This window comes from Leptonychotes weddellii, chromosome 2 (assembly GCF_054177405.1).
Source record: "Leptonychotes weddellii isolate Sample4059 chromosome 2, ASM5417740v2, whole genome shotgun sequence".
Lineage (NCBI taxonomy): Eukaryota > Metazoa > Chordata > Mammalia > Carnivora > Phocidae > Leptonychotes > Leptonychotes weddellii.
In genome coordinates this window covers 117,757,948-117,778,521 of record NC_138370.1, presented here as the reverse complement: position 1 = coordinate 117,778,521, position 20,574 = coordinate 117,757,948, and the positions used below count along the sequence as shown (strand labels likewise).

Below are 20,574 nucleotides of genomic sequence, written 5' to 3'. Positions count from 1 at the left end.
AGATGACTTTACAGAGGATAGAAATGACTAATGACAATTTCAATTAGAAATTGTGTGGCTTATGACAGAAATACTCTCTTTGGTCCATATAATCTATGGTAAACTCTGCATTGCCCAGCAAATACTCCTGGAGTGGATTTACTTTATGGGGTTGTAAGAAGTGCCAAATGCCATCCTGGCTCCTAAAGGGAGGCCCAAGGTGGATCAAAATACCACCCTTTCTTTTTTCTTTTTTTTTTATTATGTTATGCTAGTCACCATATAAAATATCACCCTCTCTTGGGGTGAGGGATTACACAGGGTGATACCTTGCCTACCTGTGGTGGGAAAGACTAAAATTAGAAAAGCCTTGACAACATTTAGAACACTTTTTATTCTGGACATTTCCAAACATATGTAAAGATAGAAAAGTGGAATAAGAAATCTTTATGTGCCAACTATACTTAAAAAAAAAGCCAAAACCTTTCAAAATTAAAAAAAAAAAGACTCTCCATGTACCCATCATTCAGCTTTAACATTTTGACAAATTTGGGTTCATTTTTTAAAAAAATTATATTGTAATTTTTCATAAAGCTGTATTTAAAGACACTGATGAATTACTGAACACTACCTCTGAAACTAATGATGTACTATATGTTGGCTAATTGAATTTAAATTAAAAAAATAAAGACACAAGAAATGTTGAGGACATTAATTTTTTAATAGCAGTCATATTAGAGAACAGCACTGGAAATGTATTTCTTTTGAAATAAACTAGAAACTTAAAATGTCTTGAAGCCACTGGAAACCATATGATTAGTTGAATTAGTTTCTAAGATTTGGGGTGAGATAGTACTCAACAGATGCAGTATGTGATTCTAGCATTTCTTTCACCACATTGTGAATGTGACCTGTAGAAATCACAAAAAAAAAAAAAAAAAAAAAAAGGAGAGAATAAATGAATGAACAAATTAGGATTTATCAGTTTCATCTTTCTTTACATTATCTTGTTCCAAATATCAAAACTTCCATTCCACCCATCTCTTACTGCCAAATTGCTACATATTTAAGATCTACATCAAATCATGGCCCCTGGTTCAGTACAATCTATTAGAAAGAGTCACAATCAGCAGTTAAGATTCAGATGAGTCCCCTAGGTTAGCGTCTCATTATGCTTCCTTGCTTGAAAATTGCATTGATTTATTCTTCCACAGTATTTATTAAGTGACTACTAGGTGTCAGGCATTGTTGTTAGGTGGTTGAGGGAACCAATAGAATGCTCTGTAGACTGCCAGAGTTAACTTCTATTATCAAATGTCAATGGGTCATCAACCATGCCAAGGTAGGAGTCTCCAAAAGGCAGAGAACACCAAACAATCTTTTTCATTGACTGTACTGGTAAACTGTCACATCTTCCTTCCCTTAGGGCTACTTTGGCATCAAATTCTGAGTCAGGTTGTTAACATAGGACTTTTAACAAATGTCACTGCTTGGAAAGAGAGACAACAGTCAATTCTCAGGAGGTAGAATATAAGGAGGAAAAAGAATGATAAGAAAACTCCCCATCTTGACTCTGCCTGAAACTGAGTAAAGCACTTTAGTCATTCCAGGAAGCCATTGAAACAATCAGAAGACAAATGCTAGGATACAAAAATGCAACATGAAATGAACTAAAATGTTCGTGAAGAAGACACCATTTTGTGGCGCATGTGGCAAAATAGCGCCAGTGACAACTTATTATACACATGAATGTGCCATCCTGATCAAACATTCCCAAAGACCTCTTGGGAGAAAGGATTTTATAGATAATAGTTATTTCCAGGTGAAAACTAAACTCTGATTGCAAATTCCATGGGGACTGGCAATAAGAGATTGAAAGACAGGACAAGTAAACTATTACCCACATGTCTGAGAGAAACAGATACTCAGAAGATTAAAAATGTGACTAGGGGAGCTAGGAAATAGGTAAATGAGCAGCTACCCAACTTCGACAACACAGCCGCCAAAAAGTCAGTAACTCCTCTTCATAGTAGGGGCTTTAGGAATTTTGGATAACTGGGTGAAATGTCCACACTGAATTTATAGAGACTAAAATAGCTTCCCATCGCTTTGGAGGAAGGATTATTATACTAACATTCTGGTGTTGTCAAGAACACAGAACTAGGCACATTACACAGTCACACTTAGTATAACACCTCAACTGGTTAGTGTTGGTAGCAGCAGACCTAGGAACTAGACTTAGGGAAATGAATGTCTGGTCACACACCTATCTCGACTACCTCCAATCATGGTCTAGTTGAGATACGCATGGTTGATATGGGGCATGCTCATTGGTATGTCACACGGCAGACAACCTAACAAACCTCAGAATTCTTTCCTATCCTTCCAGGTTTAGCCCTCTCAACCCATGGAAGCTGACTACCAACTGCTGGTGTAGGCTGGCAATTAAAAATCATTTATCCTCCATTTTGTAAGGGATGTTTCATGTATTTGTGAGAGAGGACCAAGGAAATAAAGGATGTTAGTGAGCATTTGTTTTGATACTCTTAAATCAAAGAATTCCCACCAACTTACCAAGCACCTTTTAGAAAGCATTCATTGCTTTTCTTTTTTCAATATCTCGCTTGAGTTGACAAAGGCTGCATAGAGGGAAACAGCTCAGCCATAGGAAATCACCACAAATAGATCCCTGTTAAAAAACAAACAGTGGATCCACATACAGCCCGTAAGTATAGTCTCACAAGTCCTTGCATTTGTAGCTTTTCAAAACTCTTTAAAATGTACATTTTATGTCCCTGGTTTACCGTGAGAATCCTCATTATCCCCATTTTTCTGATGATCCAAGTGAAGGTAAATGATTTGTTCAGAACACATAACAAATTGGTAGTGCCACATGGTCTTTCTTTTCTCAAGCCAGTGCCCTTAACCATATATGACACGATTTTAACTGGTCTGCAGGTTATGACTATAGCCCTCATCCTCTAACATCTCTTCTGGGATGCTTCCCTTTAAAGCCTGTTGTGAAACGCACCAATTTTTCTGTAGTTTGTGAGCAGAGCCAGATGAGGCCCCACATTGTATCCCTCTAGCCATTTTCATTGACATCTCTCAAGTTCTGCAATGGAAGAAGTTTGGAGCAAAGGGGAGATACATAAATTATGGGGGAAAGAAGAAAGAAAAAAATGACTGTTGTTTGGAAAGCCATGGAATAAGGTACTTTGCAAGGATTTGAGGGCCCTCTCAATGCAAGGTCCAATTGGGTCCTCAATGACCTTCTGGAAGACATACCCTCGAAGGGGTTCCTGTTCTGGTGCAGGAGGCACTGAGGGAACCAGGGAGTTATAGTCTGATAACCTGGTTTTATTACTGCATGTCTTGACAGATTGAAATAAATTTGAGCTCCATTATTTGACAGCACTTATGTTTTTAAATGTTGAGTTTAATATAATTCCCAATTTACAGTGTGAGCTTGTGGGGCAGGGCGGGGCGGGGATGTGGTGTATAGTTAGGAGCTTCTAAATGGTGAGATTATGAGTGATTTATTTTTCATGAAAAAAATTTTTTCCCATTGCTACAGTGATTTTGATCGTCATGTAACAGAGTAAGCATTTGGGGCAAAGAGCCAATCCATATCTATGAAGGGAGGTAACAATTTCCACACCACAAGAGTTTGCAAGTAGTAAATGAGCAAATATATGTCAGAATAATATCCCAGCTCATGGTAGTACAATCGGTGGTTGTCTCTTTTCTTCCTCCTTCTCTCCTGCACAGGTTATGCCCTGGCCAAAGGGATGCTCTCTTGGCTGTATTCATGAAGGGAGGGGCAGATCAGAGAGGCTGCATTGTAGCAGTCTCATAAAGATTTGCATAGATATGCAAGGGAAAGAAAACAGAGAGCCTGAGTGATACAAATCAGTCCTGGGAATTATTTTTAGGTCTGTTCTAAGGAGGAAATAGAGATACACTGTCTATAAATATACTGCTTCATTGTATGTTAAGGAAACCTACTATATCTAGAATCCTAGACCTAGAAATCATCTTGTACAACTTCCTCATGACAGATGAGAAAACTGATGCCACCACATGATTTATCAGAGAACATGCTGAGCTGTTCCCAAAGTCTTATCTCCAGGATCCAGCTAAGTGCCCCTTCCTAGACACCATGTTGGGGTCTTGGGCTGCTTTGAGAGTCTTACCATCATACCATACACATACGTACACATGCATGACACTTTGCATACAATTCAGGAAATTCAAGGTCCAGGCATAAAGTTAAGAACCCCTGTGTGTTATGCTGCCTTAGGAGTAGCATGAATGAGAGCAGCCTTGAGTGCTGAGCAAGTCAGGTAGCTGAGCAAGCACACAGGAGAAATGAGGCCAGGGCCCTGAACACACCTCTGCCCTGAGGAAATGGCTGAGTAATTCTCTGAGAAAAGAATAAAAATAAAAGTGATTGTTTAATGAGCACTTATTACTTGCCAGGTCCTGTGCTAAGCCCTTTCCACACATTATCTCACATGACTCTTGCTACCCCATTAAAGGGGAGGTATTGTTGTGACCATTTAGCAGTGAGGGGGTCAAGGCTTAGGGAGATTAATAACTTGCTCCTGTTGCAATGGGAGCAGTGAGTGGGGCAGAGGCTATGTTTCCAGGAAAAGAATCCATCATGTCACTTCTTTGTTTAAAACATTTTCACTGGCTTCCCTGTTCACTCAGAGTAACAGCTAAAGTCCTTATAATGGTTTCTCAAGGCCCTAGAATTTCTAAATCTTGCTCTAATGTCATCTTTTTCTACGACATCCTACCCCCACCCTCTCACTCATTCTATTCCTGCCTCTCTGGCCCCTTGCAGTTTCTGGAACATTCCAGATAAACTCTACTTTAAAGCCTTGGGTGACACTCTTTCTTCCGCCTGGCTCTTCCCCAGATGGGTCATCTTCTCATCCTTTCACTTTTGTACCAAGGCCTTTCCTGATAACCCTATTTAAAAGTAGAACTCCCTTTCTAAAAATGTGGATGAGCATTGAATTTTGTTGAGCTTTTTTTCTGCATCAACTGATGATCATATGGTTTTTCTTTTTGAATCTGTAAATAGAGTATTCTGATATTGAGCCATCTTTGCATTCCCGGGATGAACCTTGCTTGGATAAAAATATATTTTATGATGCTGAAAAAAAATAAAATAAAATTAGAACCTTCAACATTCTTTATTCCTCTTCTTTGCTTTATTTTTTTCTGTACCACTTATCAGCATCCTATAAGGTTTTTACTTAGTTACAGTGTAGCAATCTTCTCCTATTAGAGTGTAAGCTCTACCATTGACAACCATCATAGTAATAACTAATTCAGGTGAGAAGCTTTAATGGATGTTAATCTCAGGGGGTGAAGGTTGGATGAGCAATAGGATATTTACATCTTTCTACATGGTCCTTACTCTTTTAAAGGGGAAAATGGCAAACTTACAGTGGAGAATCCTGGTGGACACTACCTTAACTAAGTAATCAAAGTAAACAACAACCATAATGGGATACACTGATGTTATGTGCCTCTTGACAGGAAGCACAGCAAATATTACATCAGTTCTACGGAGGTTCTGCTGAAGTGTAAAACCTAAGTCTAACCATGAGGACACATTTGACACAACTAATTGAAAGGATAGTCTACAAAATAACTGATCTGTATTTGGGGGGAAAAGAAAGACAACGAAAGACTGAGAAACTATTCCTTATTGTAGGAAACTAAAGAGGAAGGACAATTGAATACGATGTGTGATCCCAGATTGATTTTCTTCTCATCCACAGAATGTTATTGGGTTAATTGGTAAAGTTTAAATAAGATCCACAAATTAGCTAATAGTACTGTATCAGTGTTAAATTACTGATTTTGATCATTGTATGATGGTTATATAAATGAATGTCCTTGTTATTAAGAAATACATGATGTAATAAAGGTAATAGGTCAACAAGTTTGTAATTTCCTATCAATGTTTCAGAAAAAAAGGATAGACAAATAGGTGGAGGAAAGAGTAAATAAAACAAAGATGGCAAGATTTTATTATTTGGGGAATGTGGGTGCAGGATATTCAGGAATTCCTTGCATCGTTTCTCCTCCCCCCACCCCATTTATTATTTCTGCAACTTTTCTTTAAGTTTGAAACTATGTTAAAGGTCTCAAAAAAACAAGAAGAAACAAGATGTAAGCTACATGTAGACAGGGATTTTGATTTGCTTTGTTAACTGAGGTGCCTCTAGCATCGGGAATAGTACTGGGCATGTCTGATGTTCAGGACAAACCTCTGTTGAATGAATGAATACCAGTTTATGACTTAGCCAGAGCCTAGATGCTCAATAATCCCTTTTGAATGGAGGAACACTGGCTTATGAGGCAGATGTACCAGCTTGGAAGGGATCTACCACACACCCATTTTCTCCCCAAGGCTTTCTAACAAACTATCGTCCAGCCTGCAGATTTGCAGGGTCCTGGGTCTGGCTGAGCAAAGCGGGGAGAGGCTAAGGGCTCTCCATTCCTCACCTGCTCACCTCCAGCAACTGTTTCAGAGACACCTCTACAGGAACAACGTAAGATATTATTACTAATACGTTCAACGGTATGGGCAGCAGCGCGGCCCCTGTCAATCACTTCAAAAATTTAGGATGGGAGTAGAGAAAAGATTAGGGTCAAGCCGTGAAGGCGAGGAGGGCAATCGCGCAGATGCAGTCAGCTCGAAGGGAGCCCTTGGCTGTCCCGGCGTGTGTGTCCCGGTGCGCGCGGCCGACTCACCGGGATGCCATATCGCGTCCGATACAAGGTCCTCATAGCGACACTCGCTCCGCACAGACAGCATTCGTTCATGTCAGAGGCGATCTGACATGAAAGGCACAAGGGAAAGAAAGTCCCACAGAGGCCTGAGTGCAGGGGGGAAGCCAGGCAGAAGAGTTAGTGAAAGGCATCATGCTTTCAACGAAATCACACCTCTTTCAAAAAGATGCTGGCTCAGGAAATGGCTTTCGCGGGCCCTCGGAGAAAACAATGTTGTCATCTGGCTCCTTATGTCTTGCTGCTAGAGCCCTCTATCCAGGAATTGGGGATAATTTGTGAGTCATTGTATCAGGTCCGATTTAATTGCAGAAGCTCCTGCCTTGCCAATCTGAGCGTGCTCACGTTATCTTTCTTCCCTGCCCTTGTTACGTCTGGGTCACGCTTGGGGAGGAAGTCTGTGGCGTCAGGGTGTCTGAGAAGCCCTCGGAAAACCATGGGAGGCGGTTGAGGGTCAGCAAACACTGAGTGAAGAATCATTAAGGACAAAGAGCGGAAATAGGTTCTAGAAGGTCATTCAGGCAAAAGGACTATCAACCTTACGAGGATGGAAGCAAGCAGAAATTAAGGGATATTGGTATCAGTTGTTTAAAAAGTTGAGCACAGTTTCCCTTTAAAGAGTCTCTGCAAGGCACAGAAAGGGCCCAAGAAAATAACAACAAACAGGAAACTGTTCTCAAATATGCTTTGAGTGAAAGTCTATTTTGAAAAGTGCTGGGGTGGAGTTGCAGTGTGGCTGTACCCTAGATATGATAAGAGAGTCAGTGGTTTTTGATTGATTGTTTTTAAGCAAAAGGCTATCTCCAAAGAACCTGGCACTTCCCTCATACACAAGAAAAGGAGGCTGTTTCTCACACATGATGTCGAGATGAGCCCCACAGAGAATGTCTACAACCCGTATGGCAGGAGACTCTGAAATAAAAAACTTCTCATACCAAAGTGTGTTTTGTAGTGGGAAAGAAGTAGAAGCCTGCAGTGCTTTCTGAAATGGAACAGTGACAAGAGTTGCTAGAATGGCACTGAAAGATGGAAAACACAGAACGGCATTGTCGGAAAAGGGAGAGGTAAGTAGAAGACAAGATGGAGCATGTGTCAAGAGCACGGTGATACTAAGAGGTGAAAAATGGCAGATGGCGATTGATCTCGACAAGGATCACAAACTCAAGGTCATGCAGGTAAAATGAGTGAAACAGACGGGAGAAAAACACAAAATAGCCAATAGCGGGCATAAATAAATGCGGCAAACTGTAGAATGAGAATCTCCTTTAATGGGATTAGCTCATGCGAAGCAGCAGCTGAACTCTGCCGTGTGTGATGAAGGCTCATCTTTCCACATTTTCCAATTTTTGAGAGGAGTTGGAAATCTAGATTGGAAAGCCAGATTTTTATGTGAAATCTTATTTTCATATGTTTCCTTGTATTTTTTAAATTACTACAAGAAGCGAGTTCATCACGTACGGGACAAACAAAACACATACGGTGGCTAAATCCACCCATGGGCTTGCAGCTCGTGACTTCCGAGTTGGACAGTAGAGCAGGGGGCTCAGTGACAGGAAAAGTAGATGAGTTTTATTAGGTCAGGAACCTGCATTCTGGGAGTCGAGGAGGAGCAATAATTAGGCGCACTTACAAATCCCCAGGTCATCACAGCAGTCAAATGTGCCAGTTTGCCAGTCGCTATTCATCATACCTCCTGTACCATATCCTGGCTGCGAAACGACTGGATTCATTTTTAAGGCTAAGTTCCAAAGGGCACTGCCTGTGAAAACAAAATCGAAAAGGTATTAAACACCTACCAGTATTGGTTGGATGGCACGTAGACCCCAGTCGAGAAGACATTTCATCACACTTCTCCTGATTGGGGTGGCCACCCTCAACGGACTTAGCAAGACATTTCCGGACTATTGTCGATACTTGGTAATGAGAAACAGCAAGGAAGTGGGGTGAGGGTTCCTTCCACAGGTTTTCTGGGGGGTTTTATTGCCCCTTTCTCCGATCCGTTTTTTCTTTTTATCAGCAAGATTTTTTTTTCTATTTCAAGATAACCATCCTGAACAATGTCTTTTTTGCACATGAGGTGTTTTATTTAATAGAGATTGTAATGACTTTTACAAAGCTATTGCATAGACATATCTCAATTGCCCCTTAAGAACTTCGTGAGATAGAGTTCTTTACTTCTCCAAAAAAGTTATCATTACACCGATGCTTCTAGATAATGTCAGTCCTCATTCCATAATTGCTAGTGGTATCCTGAAAGCTAAAGTTTTAACAGATGTCCTCGGTTACTTAAAAAAAAAAAAAGATTAACTTCTTTTTGTGAAATTGTCAGGCCAGAATCTGAAAAAAAAAAAAAAAATGGGGGGTGGACTTCAAGCTTCCACAGAAAAATCTAGTAGTTGCAAAACCACTAAGAAATAGTGTCCCTCAAACAAAGTGGTGCCTATATACTTCTCAGATATCATCCAGCGATCAAGTGAAGTCTCCTGGAAGTCTCCAGAACTCCCAAGGGAGATAATGTGTTAGGTTTCACAAGGGTTAATGTTAAAACTTTCTTCCTTACTACTTCATATCTAACCATATGCTGTACTTTGTAGCCTTCGACCCTGCTCACCTCTAACACTTCCCGTAGCCAGGTGGAAGGAATATCCGGCCCCATTATCGGTCCACCTGCCCCTCCCTGTCGTCAGGGAGGGCCCCAATCAAAGATGCCCCCGGAGTGTATCTCAGTCCTGACTGCACTAGGCTCATCCTTAGTGCTTGGTTGAAAACACACATACTTGATTCCGATTCAGTAGCTGGGGTGGACCCTGGGCGAGTAAAAGTTTTAAGAGGCGACTGTGATGCAGACAGCTCTGTGGACCACTGATTACAGGTCATTTCCCTCTCGCTCAGCCCTTACCAGTAGGTCTTCTTAGCTCTTCCCCTGCCCTGCTCTTTTTCCTGATTGATTTTTCTCTCCACTGAGATCGTGGCTGTGATCAGTTGATTCCCCCACCAGGTGAGTCCCTACAAATGGGGTGGAGGTATTATGGAATAATATAAGCCAGAGCACTTTGACCGCCTTAAAAGGCTGACTCTAATATTTATTATCAAGAACCTGCTTTATGACACAAAGGGAAAACCACCAGATTGAGAAGGCGCTATAATTACTGTCACCTTGCACCAGGAATTATGGTTGAAACTATGGGGCTAGATAAACATTTCATTGGAGTCCAAAGGTCTTTCTCTCTGATTATTTAGGAGGACTATGATATCTTTCCTACTATCATCCAATCAGAGTGGGCACATGATTCAACAAAACCAAAGTTGAATAAATTGCACAGGTAATGTGTTGTTCGATACTGAATGTTATAGATATACTTCTGGCCTCAAGGATGAATGATCCAATGCCTTCAAAATATATACTGGGAAAAGCATGACATGAAAGGTACATATAGCTCTTCCTGCTGCGTGTGTATCATTAAAGAAAGAAAAGAAAAATATGCCAGTAAGGCTGTATTCTTAATAGAAGATTACTTCTTAGAAGAATCAATGCTTTGGGTGAAAAAATTCACATAACCACACAAATCAGCTTAGCCAACGTACCAAAATGGAAAACTATGTTAAAGTTCTTTTCAAGACCCCAACCCTAAAAATTATTCCAGGGCAAAGACTCTATCTTAACTATTCTTCCAGCGCTTCATTACCCTTTGTACAGCCCTGGAAATATCTATTTGTTGTGGTCACTAGTTTACAGTAAGTATAAAATTTGCTGTGTTTGGTGTAAAAACAAAATGCCAGTGAGCAGGGACGCCTGGGTGGCTCAGTTGGTTAAGCGACCGCCTTCGGCTCAGGTCATGGCCCCAGGGTCTTGGGATCGAGCCCTGCATTGGGCTTCTTGCTCAGCGGGAAGCCTGCTTCTCCCTCTGCCTGCCGCTCCCCCTGCTTGTGTTCCCTCTCACTCTCTGTGTCAAATAAATAAATAAAATCTTAAAAAAAAAAATGCCAGTGAGCAGGCTGGAGAATCAGTTCTGATAGGAATCCTGAAATGGGCATCTGCTGCGATTGCCCTACATACAAATCACATCTATCCTAAATTGTATTGTGTGTGTTAAGTCAATTAATTTAATTCCTAATCTAACACAGTGACTCTTGCCGCTTGTTTTTCAACCCGTAAATTCCCTTTCTTAAAGTAAGATGTTTAGAAGTATATTTTTATACTGTATGTGTGTGTGCATGTGTTGTATGTCTGTGTGCATGTGTTGTATGTCTATTTATAGATTTTGTGCTTCTCTGTGTGGATGGATCTACACCGAGCAGCCGTGGTTCTCACATTACACCGTGCACAGGACTCACTTAGTATCCTTTTAGAGCATTGAACCTAATTCAATAGGTCCAGAATGGGACCTGAGGCTTGCTTTTTAACAAGCTCTGCAGGGGTGCCAGTCCTGCTGGTAATCTGGCCCACACTTTGACTCTTCAGGATCTAGATTGTGATTAGGAACTGGGTTCAAATTTATTTTCCACCCTCTGTGTGTTCTTGGACAAGTAAACTAACTTCTCTGTGCCTCAGTTTTGACATCTTTAAAATGAGTGTAGTAGCCCTCATGGGTTGTTGTGTTACTGTGATGAGAGTAGGTCAATAGACCATGTCTACTCAACACTGTGTTTCCTGTATGTCAGTGAGCTGATATATGCACCCCTGTGTCTATTTGAGGCTAAATATCATTAAGTAGCAGGTCTTATGCCTGATTCATAGTATGGGGCCGTGCCTGGGATCACAGCTCCAGAAAGCTAACACAGTGTGGTAGATAAAATGAGCAATGGGGTAGGAATCTGAAAGCTGGGACTGAAGTCATTGCTGGTATTTGGCAGGATCGGGTAAGATCCTGTTATGTGAAGACATTTTGAAAACTGCCAATCACCATATACATGAGAGAGAGATAGTCTACAGAGAGTCTGAGTGCCAGGAAAGTGGTTGGAAAACCTGAGTGTGATCTGTTGCCAATATGACAATGGTTTATGCTTGCAAGGAGCACTCTGCTTTCTAAAGCGTGTTCTTGTTTGATCTCTAGTTAACACTGATCCCTTTAATATTCCCAGCAGACTGAAGCACGCAGGGAATGAAGGCTGGTAAGATGCCTTCTACTGCAGACGTGAAAACTGAGGCAAAGAGGTTACATGCCAGGGCCAAGGAAAAGTCATGATCGCTAGTCCAACATCCTTAATTTATAGATGAGGACATGAGGCATGTCTTCCACAAGGCCACAGATGAAGGGGAAAGAAACAGAAAGTAAGTCACACGTCCACAGTGACAGAGTGGCAGGGCTGGGATTTGAATTCAGTTCTTGGGATTCCAAAACTGTTACGTTTATTTCCAAGGAGTCTCTCAATCTGGGATTATGAATCTTGGCCAGCTAAAGTGCGCAAGACCTGTTTGGGAAGGAAAGGTAAGCATTTCTTAAGTTGTCCCTTCCCAGGCAAATTTTGGAACTATAGGGAGGTGGACAGTTTGTGACTAACTTTGCTTTCTTTTAGTATGCCTGTCGGTCTGTATGTGTGTGCTCGTGTGTATTTATCTAGGTATGTATTTTTAGTATCTTGAACCCAGTCACTCAAAAACTTCCTCTAGAGTTCCACCATACACATTCAGTTAACTGGTTCACAACCAGGATTATTTTGAACCCCCCCCCCAAGGGGACATTTGGCAATGCCTTGAGATATTTTTCGTTGTCACAATTGGGAGTGAGGTGCTATGGTCATTCTAGTGGGTGGAAGCCAGAGATGTTGCTAAACATCCTGCAAAACGCAGGACAGCCCCCACAACAAATAATGTTCTATCCCCAAATGTCAACAACAGTGCTGAGAAACCATGGTTCGAAAACATCAAGGGCATCGTGAAGCATGAGCTTCTGGAGGGGTTCTAATGGTGTCTGATTCAGTTTCCCAGGGTCTACGGTAGCCAGACAAGCAGTCCTTGTGAGGAATGGGACCTAACACGTTGCTTCCTAGACACACATGTTTCAAAGGCTAGAACTCAGGGATCATTACATGCCCCGGTTTCCCCATAGATTTGTTCACATCCTGTTCTGAAATCCCTCCCCTGTGTGGCACATCCTGCTAGTCGTTCCCCTCCCACCCACCTGCCTCTTTTCCTTCTGCTTTTGTTCCTATGTGGACAGTGTAACCCTCCAGTTCTACTTTTTTTTCTCTTTCAGTAAACTTTTTTAAAAATTTAAAGTCAATAAATTTTTATTTAAGGAATTTAGATGTGATTCCTTCCACTGCCAATCACCATAGTTCCTCCAAAGTCAGAATCATAATCTTCAAAATAGCTCTTTTAAAAAGAACTTTTCCCCACCTGTAATCTTTGGGGTCCAATTTCTTTACTTTAGGGCCATGTTTAGGGTCAGAGTAGATGGATCTGCCTGGTTCTCAGTTTCAAACACCTTCTAAACATGAATGAGTTCAAATCATACTCACCCTTAAACTATCACACCCTAGAGTTGTACAGATTTTTGGGATACACCAATACCTAAGATTTTAAAAATGTGACTATTAGGTCTTTCACATAGTTTTAGCAGATAGATGTCTTGCAGTTCCTTCCCACAGATCTAACACATAGTTCTGTGAACAAAGGAAACCACACATACACTCTAGGAGGGGTTTCCAACCATGTGGGTCTACAGAAAAAGTCCCATCGGGATAGACCTCAACTCTCAGCAAACCTCTAACTGAAGTGCAATATACATTCAGTAAAGTGCCAAAATCGTCAGCATGATTGATGAATTTAACAGTGAACAGTTCTTGTACCACAGCCTGATTCAAGAAGAAGGACGTTACCAGCACCACAGAAGCCCTCCTTACTCTCTTAGGAAGTCCCTCTGCCTCTGCCTGTGTTTGAGCCTTACACATGTTGAATTATACGCACTATTTATTCTTCTGTGTCTGGTTTCTTTTGTGCAAAATTAGGGTTGTGAGATGCAACCATGTAGCATACAGCAATAATTCATTTATTCTTATTGACATATAATAAATCATCACATAGATATAAACAATGTATTTATCCATGCTACCACTGTATTGTTTCCAGTTTGGACTATTAGGAATGGTATCCTAGTGCTATGAACATTCTTGTACATATCTTTAGGTGGATGAGGTATGTATTTCTGTGTGTCTACACCTAGAGTAGAACTGCTGGGTCCTAGGGTTGGTAGTGCCAAACAGTATTGTCAAGTGGTGGTACCAATTTACACTCCCATCAGTAATGGATGAGAGTTCCATTTGTCCCACGTCCTTGTCAATACCTGGTGATGCCACCATCTTTCTTTTTACCCATAGGGTGCTACAAGAATCTGGGAAGCAGAAGCCTAGGCTTAAGACTGAGAAAAACAGAAATTATGGTTAAATGATTAAATAGAGTTGCCACATTTAGGAAAAAAAATAAAGGAGATTCTGTTAAATTTGAATAAGTCCCAAGCAATATTTGAGACAGACTTATACTAAAACATTTTTCATTCTTTAGTTGAAATTCAAATTTAACTGGGCATTCTCCATTTATCTGGAGGGTTTTGGGAATAACTTTGGAATTAGAGAATATCATGGTGGGTGGGGCAGTTTCTGCCTCCCAATTTACAGGAATGGGATTGGTGTGGGGGAGGCCAAAACAATGGGGCTTTCCTAGGTTGTGCAGGAAGCTGTCTCCCACCCCCCAGGGAGTGAGCAGAGGCCAAGGACCCTAATGGTGGCCACAGTTTATGATTTTCTATCTAAATTCTTACAAGAGCATTTTCTCTGGGAATGCAATTGTTTATTCATGGACAAAGGAAGGAAACTGAAATTTCTTGAGCAGTTTCTATTGCCAGTTTCCATGTTAAGTAATCTTAGGTTCGTGGTGGGATTCTAGCCTCATAACAATCTTTTCTCCTAATTTGAAACCAAATACCTGGAGCAGCATAGCCAGGTTCCCAGGCAGGTGAGCTGAAGCCAAAGTCGATATTCTTCCATTCTACCAAGTCCTATCTTCCAAGTCCTATCTATGGAGGAGTCGCACTGACTGGCCTGGGGCCTGCATGGGCTCCATTTCTCTCAACCAGTCTCAGCTATGTTGATGGGATCCACCAAACTGCTGAATATCGCTCACCTTGGTTTTCCCCAGGCTCCTCATTCCCTCTATTTCCATCCCTCCTTTCTCCTCTGTCCACTTCCTTCTGGCTTTCAGCTTTCTACTAGATCATTCCATGGGTTATATGCAACCCGTTTCTGGAAAAGCAAAGTAAATAAAGTCAATTGGGAAGGCCCTGCTTTGAGTCACTTTGAGCTTCTCCAGCATCCAAACAGCCCCCAGCAGGCCTGTCTTTCAGTGCTGGTTCTGAGTCTGCATCTGGAACCATTTGTCCCACTACCCTGCATCTCAAACAGAATTCTGCCTTCTCTGCATCACATGGGGACTCTGTCTTTGTACCTGTTGCATATAGACCAGAAAATGCCATTCCAAAATACGCCTCTTTGGCGTAAGAGTTATTTTGAGTCCATTATTTTGAGAAACAGCACACACAGGAGAAGCTCTGAAAACAGAGTCAAAGTTACCCTTAAGGGAAATTTACATTTATAAGGGAAAATTTCCATCTGTAAGTGTCCCACTCTCCTATCAGGAAGAGAGGGATGACTTTATACCACAAGGGACTCTAATCAATGTTAAGACTTATGGAATTAAATCTGCATAGCAAATCTTACCCTTATTTTCCTGCTCCCCTCCCCATAACTGGCTTCCCCCACACTTTCTCTCTAGTGCCTTTAGCTGAAGCTGGTGTTTAAGCCTGAATTCTAAGCCACCTCTGAAAGTTACTCATTTTCCTGCATATCTCTCATGCATATGAGATACATGTGTAATCAACTTCTGTTTTTCTCTTCTTAATCTGTCTTTTCTTTCAGGGGCCCTAGTTGAGAACTTAGAAGGGTAGAGGGTAAATGATTTTTTCTCTCCTACAAAGTCATTTCTGAAATTTTAGCCAAACCCTGAAAACTCTCAGTTATAAGGAAATTTAAAAATGATTATGCATAGTTGAAAGGATGACATTTCTTAATTTAAGCTAAATAATATCTGGAAACAAAAAGCCTCTGGTCACTGTCCAGGGTGATGGAGTGGTGGCAGGAGGGCATTCTGCCCAACTTAGTGAAGCCCTCACATTGGGCCTTAGCTGAGGATATATCCCTTCTCCTTACAGACTTGGATTGGAAAGGAGTTTCCTCACTTACCAGTATCTGGCTTCTAGGCTTCCCTCTCTCCTCAGACACACTCAGATCCTGCTCCTCCCCAAAAATCTCCCTCTTTGAGCTTCTCCAGCACCCAGAAGCGCCAAAGCAGGCCTGCTGCTAGTCCTGAGTCTGATCTGCCTCTGGAGCCAGTTATCAGGATCACCTACAGAGCCCTGCATTGCCTGTATCACAATAGGATCCTTGACTAATGTACCACCAATCACATCATTTTCTGAAAATTTTAGCCAAAACAATGAAAACTATGTTATATGTAAATTTAAAGTCAATTGTGTGTAATTGAAGTTATGGCATTTCCTAATTGAAGCTAAATAATTTCTATAACCAAAAAGCTACTCCAAAACATTTCCCCTTTTGTTAAAAATGGTGCTCGTCCTTGGTTATCCTTAAATTAGGAGCCCTCTCAGGAGTATTTGCATATTTGATAGTGCTCGACTGGGAATTTTTCTGACACCAGAGAGTCCTTTATCCTACTTTCATTAAGGAAGTAAAGATTTTTGCTCACTAAAACATTTAACTGGGGCGAGGGTTGGGGATAAAGAGGACAGGATACATTGGATCCTCCTAGGTCTCTCATCCTTCTACCATCACTAGTCTCTCTGGTGACCTAATTAATTCAGCTTCTCTGCTACTTTTTTCTTAAAGTTTGTTAATCTGCTGTCAGGCATACATGGCTCTCGGGGAAGAATGCCTGTTCACTTCTGAACCATTTCAGGGTGCCCTCAGAAAAGGACCCACCTTATTTTTTCAGTCCTTTACCATTTCCTTCCCTTATCTATCCAGTCAGGCCACAGTGCTCACCAGTCTGCAAGAATTCCTGCCCTGAGCTCTTGTCCCTTGTTTACCTACTTACCTGTTAACATCTCATCTCAAATGCCACCTCCTCCATGAAGCCATTCTTAATCCTCCAAGTTGGATTTGCCTGTCTTCCTGCTCAACTTTTTCAACACTCTCATGATATGGTGGAGAGCCTGCTGGACGTGGGAGTCAGCACACTGGGCACTAGCTACACTAGGTACTTGGCTACCTCTGTGCCTTTTTTGTCTAAATGCCAATAATAGTATCTCCACTTCCTTTTCCCAAGGGTCATCAGGAAAGCCCTCAGAAGCTACATTAACTTGAGATATGAGATACAGAGATGTGCAAACTGAGCACTTTTATTTTTATTTTGTTTTCTTTTTTTGTTTGTTTGCAGGTTTTTCTGAGGGTGAAAGTGGGCTTCAGTCATCTGGGTCCCCCCAAAACAGTGAGTTGCACGTATCCTAGAAAATACTAAGTATTGGGGTTCAGGATACACTACCCTAAAATATGGCAGCTTGGCATGTTGAATGTTATTAAGCTGAAGGACTTTGAGAAAATGGCAGAAGCTGGAAGGTCATTTTTACCTCTTTTTCTTGCCCTTCTTCCCTAAAAGCAGGAGATAAATCTATCAAGTGAAAGGTACCTTCCCAGTACCAGGAACTACTATTGACAGCTAGTGGATAGAGGTCAAGGACGCACCTCCCATTCTTTCCTCCAAACTCCCCATTTAATCCCCCATTGAGCCAAAAATAAATTATTTGGCCCAACAGTGTCAAGGCTGAGAAACTCTGATTCATACTCTCATCTTGTTCTTAAGAAGATTTGAGCAGCTTACAAACTTACATATAAAACAAGATACAAAATGAAAAATGAAGAAATTGGTCACAGGGGAAATAAAGTCTGGAGCAAATTTAGCAGATGCTTTAAGATTCTCGTACAGGGCGCCTGGGTGGCTCAGTTGGTTAAGCGACTGCCTTCGGCTCAGGTCATGATCCTGGAGTCCCGGGATCGAGTCCCGCATCTGATTTTTAATCCTGAATCATCCAGATGATTAGAGAGATAAGGAATTCCCTGGGATCATTTTAGCTGCTCATAGATTGCTCTCAGTGATTCTACACCAGCATTGCCCTTTAACCCTATAGTAGGAAATAAGTTATCAGAAGTCACTGTTCTGTTTATTGTAAAGATACTGTTAAAGGCTTTGACCACCGCATGTCATATATCGTCTCCTTTTTGAAGACCTTGATGAGAAATTTCTCTAGGTCTCAGTCTATTTTTATTTTATAGACATGGTCAATTTCCTAAATGTTTGTGTTCCCTCTTTGCTTTGCCTGGCAGGAAGCCCAAAACCTCATACACAGCCCATGTCCAGCACTGTACGGGAATCTTTTTTTTTTTTTTTAAAGATTTTATTTATTTATTTGAGACAGAGAGAATGACAGACAGAGAGCATGAGAGGGAGGAGGGTCAGAGGGAGAAGCAGACTCCCTGCTGAGCAGGGAGCCCGATGCGAGACTCGATCCCGGGACTCCAGGATCATGACGTGAGCTGAAGGCAGTCGCTTAACCAACTGAGCCACCCAGGCGCCCGAGGGTCTTTCTTTCTAAGAAAGAGTTTAATTGGAACTCTTCCAGCTCATCCCACAATTTATTTCTGTCCACAGAATTAAAGGTTAAAATATTATTAACTGAGTGAATCAATCTTTGAGTTAACTTAAAAGTCCCAACTCATATGCAAATATCCTAAAATCCCTCAACTAAAACCAGATCCCTCACTTGGGCAATGGTCTATTTCCCCAGACTCATGTATTGCCTTTATTTTGTTTCTCTCTTCATGTCCTTCCTGGAACTCTTTGTCTCCATTAGGAGCTCAGCAGAGAGGAATCCCAAAAGGAGAAGAGGGTATCACCAGCAACTGGACCTGCAGAGGGTTTGGCTCTCCCATGCTTAGCCTATTTGGTATCTACTGCATCTACAGGACAGCTGTCCTGTAGATGTCTCAGATTTAATATTTTGGCTAAAAGAACTAGAAGATCTATGCAGCATAGCACTCTATTTTAAATCTTGCTGTGACTCACATTTGAATTGGAATTACCTGTCCTTTTTAAATATGCGGGCCAGAGGTCCCTTACCTGGTAAGTCAATATAGCCAATAGCTGCATCCACTCCAGTACAAAACATCGCCAACAGACTTCTTTTTTTTTAATTTGGCTAAACAGTGAAGTTCGTTAAGTGATTTTAAATTTTGTTTTATTGTAAGTGGGTGGAAGCGTCCCTTCCACCCCAGTCCCCCGCCCCCCATTGTCAGCCACTTATACCGGCGATGGAAGTAAAGCGGGCTAAGATAGTGCTGGTCCTTAGCCATAAAGTCAACTATCAAAACTTGCAGGTTGTTGAGTTTGGGTGGTGTCTATAATCTAAAACTTGAGCAGGACCCATCCAATAATTTATAGAACAACAACAAAACCATTTTGAGTCTTCTAGTTGGTGTAAATAGATCTCAAAACTTCAGTGAAAATACAGTTACTCGTGGCCATGAAACACTTAAATGTTGACAAATTTAGTTCAGGGAAAAGGCAGCAGACTCTACAAACCCTTGATTATAAAATATTTTTTTCTCCAGATGTATTCTTCCAGAACGTGGTCAGTGTGCTAAGAGAGTCATCCATTAAATTCACACACATTTGTCTCCATTTTCAGTCCCTCAAGTTAAACCCAAGTGAGCTTCCATGCAATATTCAATGCTAATGTCTCAATAAAACTGATGGCTAACCTTGGGATGCCCGCTCAGGCCGCTGGACTTCCTCTCCATTTTGCTAACACTTTCAGGTGCTCTTAAGGTTGGTTACTGACCAGGAGATAAACTCAGCCCATCCTTAGGGCACCAATAAAGCTGGGGCAATAAAGTAAAATAAATGAGAAAATTTTAGAAAAATATTTAGCCTCCCTGCTCCAATAAATGTAACCCTTGAGGGACATAATCATAATTATATTGGACTTTATACTTATTTACATCTGAAAGGGTATAGACATTGAGCACACTAACTTTTTCAGTGCATTTAAGACGTCTAAAGACTCCCATCAGGTCAGTTGTTTTCAGGTCCTTCTCTTCTACTGGAGTGAGGGTGACAGCGCTGCTGCTAGCCAGTCAACTCTCTATCCTACTACAGAGCCTGGAGCAGACAAGATGCTCAATGGGTGTTTTTTTAAAAAGCAAATGAACGAACAGGTGGCTCAGTCGGTTAGGCGTCTGCCTTCGGCTCAGGTCATGATCCCAGAGTCCTGGGATCGAGCCCCGCGTCGGGCTCCCTGCTCTGCGGGAAGCCTGCTTCTCCCTCTCCCACTCCCCCTGCTTGTGTCCCCTCTCTCGCTGTGTCTCTCTCTGTCAAATAAATAAATAAAATCTTAAAAAATAAAATCAATCAATTAATTAATTAATTAATGAACAAAGGTATGAAGTTAGAAATTTTAAGTTTCATACACACGATTTTAAAGTCTCTAGCCTAGACATCTAGATGTCAGAAATACCACCTCCCGACCCCCCACCCCCTCCCTTGTAACAACCATTTTTAAGAAATGTGCTTGCCTTAGGGGGTCTGGACAAAAGAAGGAGAAAAAACTTTCTTTTTTCCTATTCATTGTAAATCATGCAAGTGAGAAAAGCTAATCATTCCCTCAACAGGGAAACTACGGAGAGCTGTCTTGGTTTTTTTTTTTTTTTTTT

At 41.3% G+C, this 20,574-nt stretch overlaps 1 protein-coding gene and 1 non-coding gene across 7 annotated transcripts in view; both read right to left on the bottom strand.

The window, feature by feature from the left end:
- Positions 1 to 681: 681 nt before the first annotated feature.
- Positions 682 to 20,574, bottom strand: part of LOC102747001 (placenta-specific gene 8 protein-like) — a 21,582-nt gene continuing 1,689 nt past the window's right edge. For 2 of the 6 annotated variants that reach the window (XM_031037486.2, XM_031037485.2), the window contains exons 2-5: positions 8,426 to 8,554; positions 6,760 to 6,884; positions 2,554 to 2,668; positions 682 to 890 (exon numbers count right to left, since the gene is read on the bottom strand). In XM_031037486.2, the coding sequence (XP_030893346.1) occupies positions 2,564 to 2,668; positions 6,760 to 6,884; positions 8,426 to 8,525 (330 nt within the window). In that variant the 5' untranslated portion in view covers positions 8,526 to 8,554 and the 3' untranslated portion in view covers positions 682 to 890; positions 2,554 to 2,563. Of the gene's footprint in view, positions 891 to 2,553; positions 2,669 to 6,759; positions 6,885 to 8,425; positions 8,556 to 9,694; positions 9,715 to 13,257; positions 13,310 to 13,425; positions 13,430 to 14,917; positions 15,037 to 20,574 lie in introns of those variants that run through there. The other 4 variants (XM_031037487.2, XM_031037488.2, XM_081812211.1 and 1 more) reach the window with 4 other exon arrangements.
- LOC115943833 (small nucleolar RNA SNORA18) lies at positions 13,361 to 13,491 on the bottom strand. The gene has a single exon (XR_004078419.1). It is a non-coding gene; the product is annotated as a small nucleolar RNA SNORA18 (small nucleolar RNA).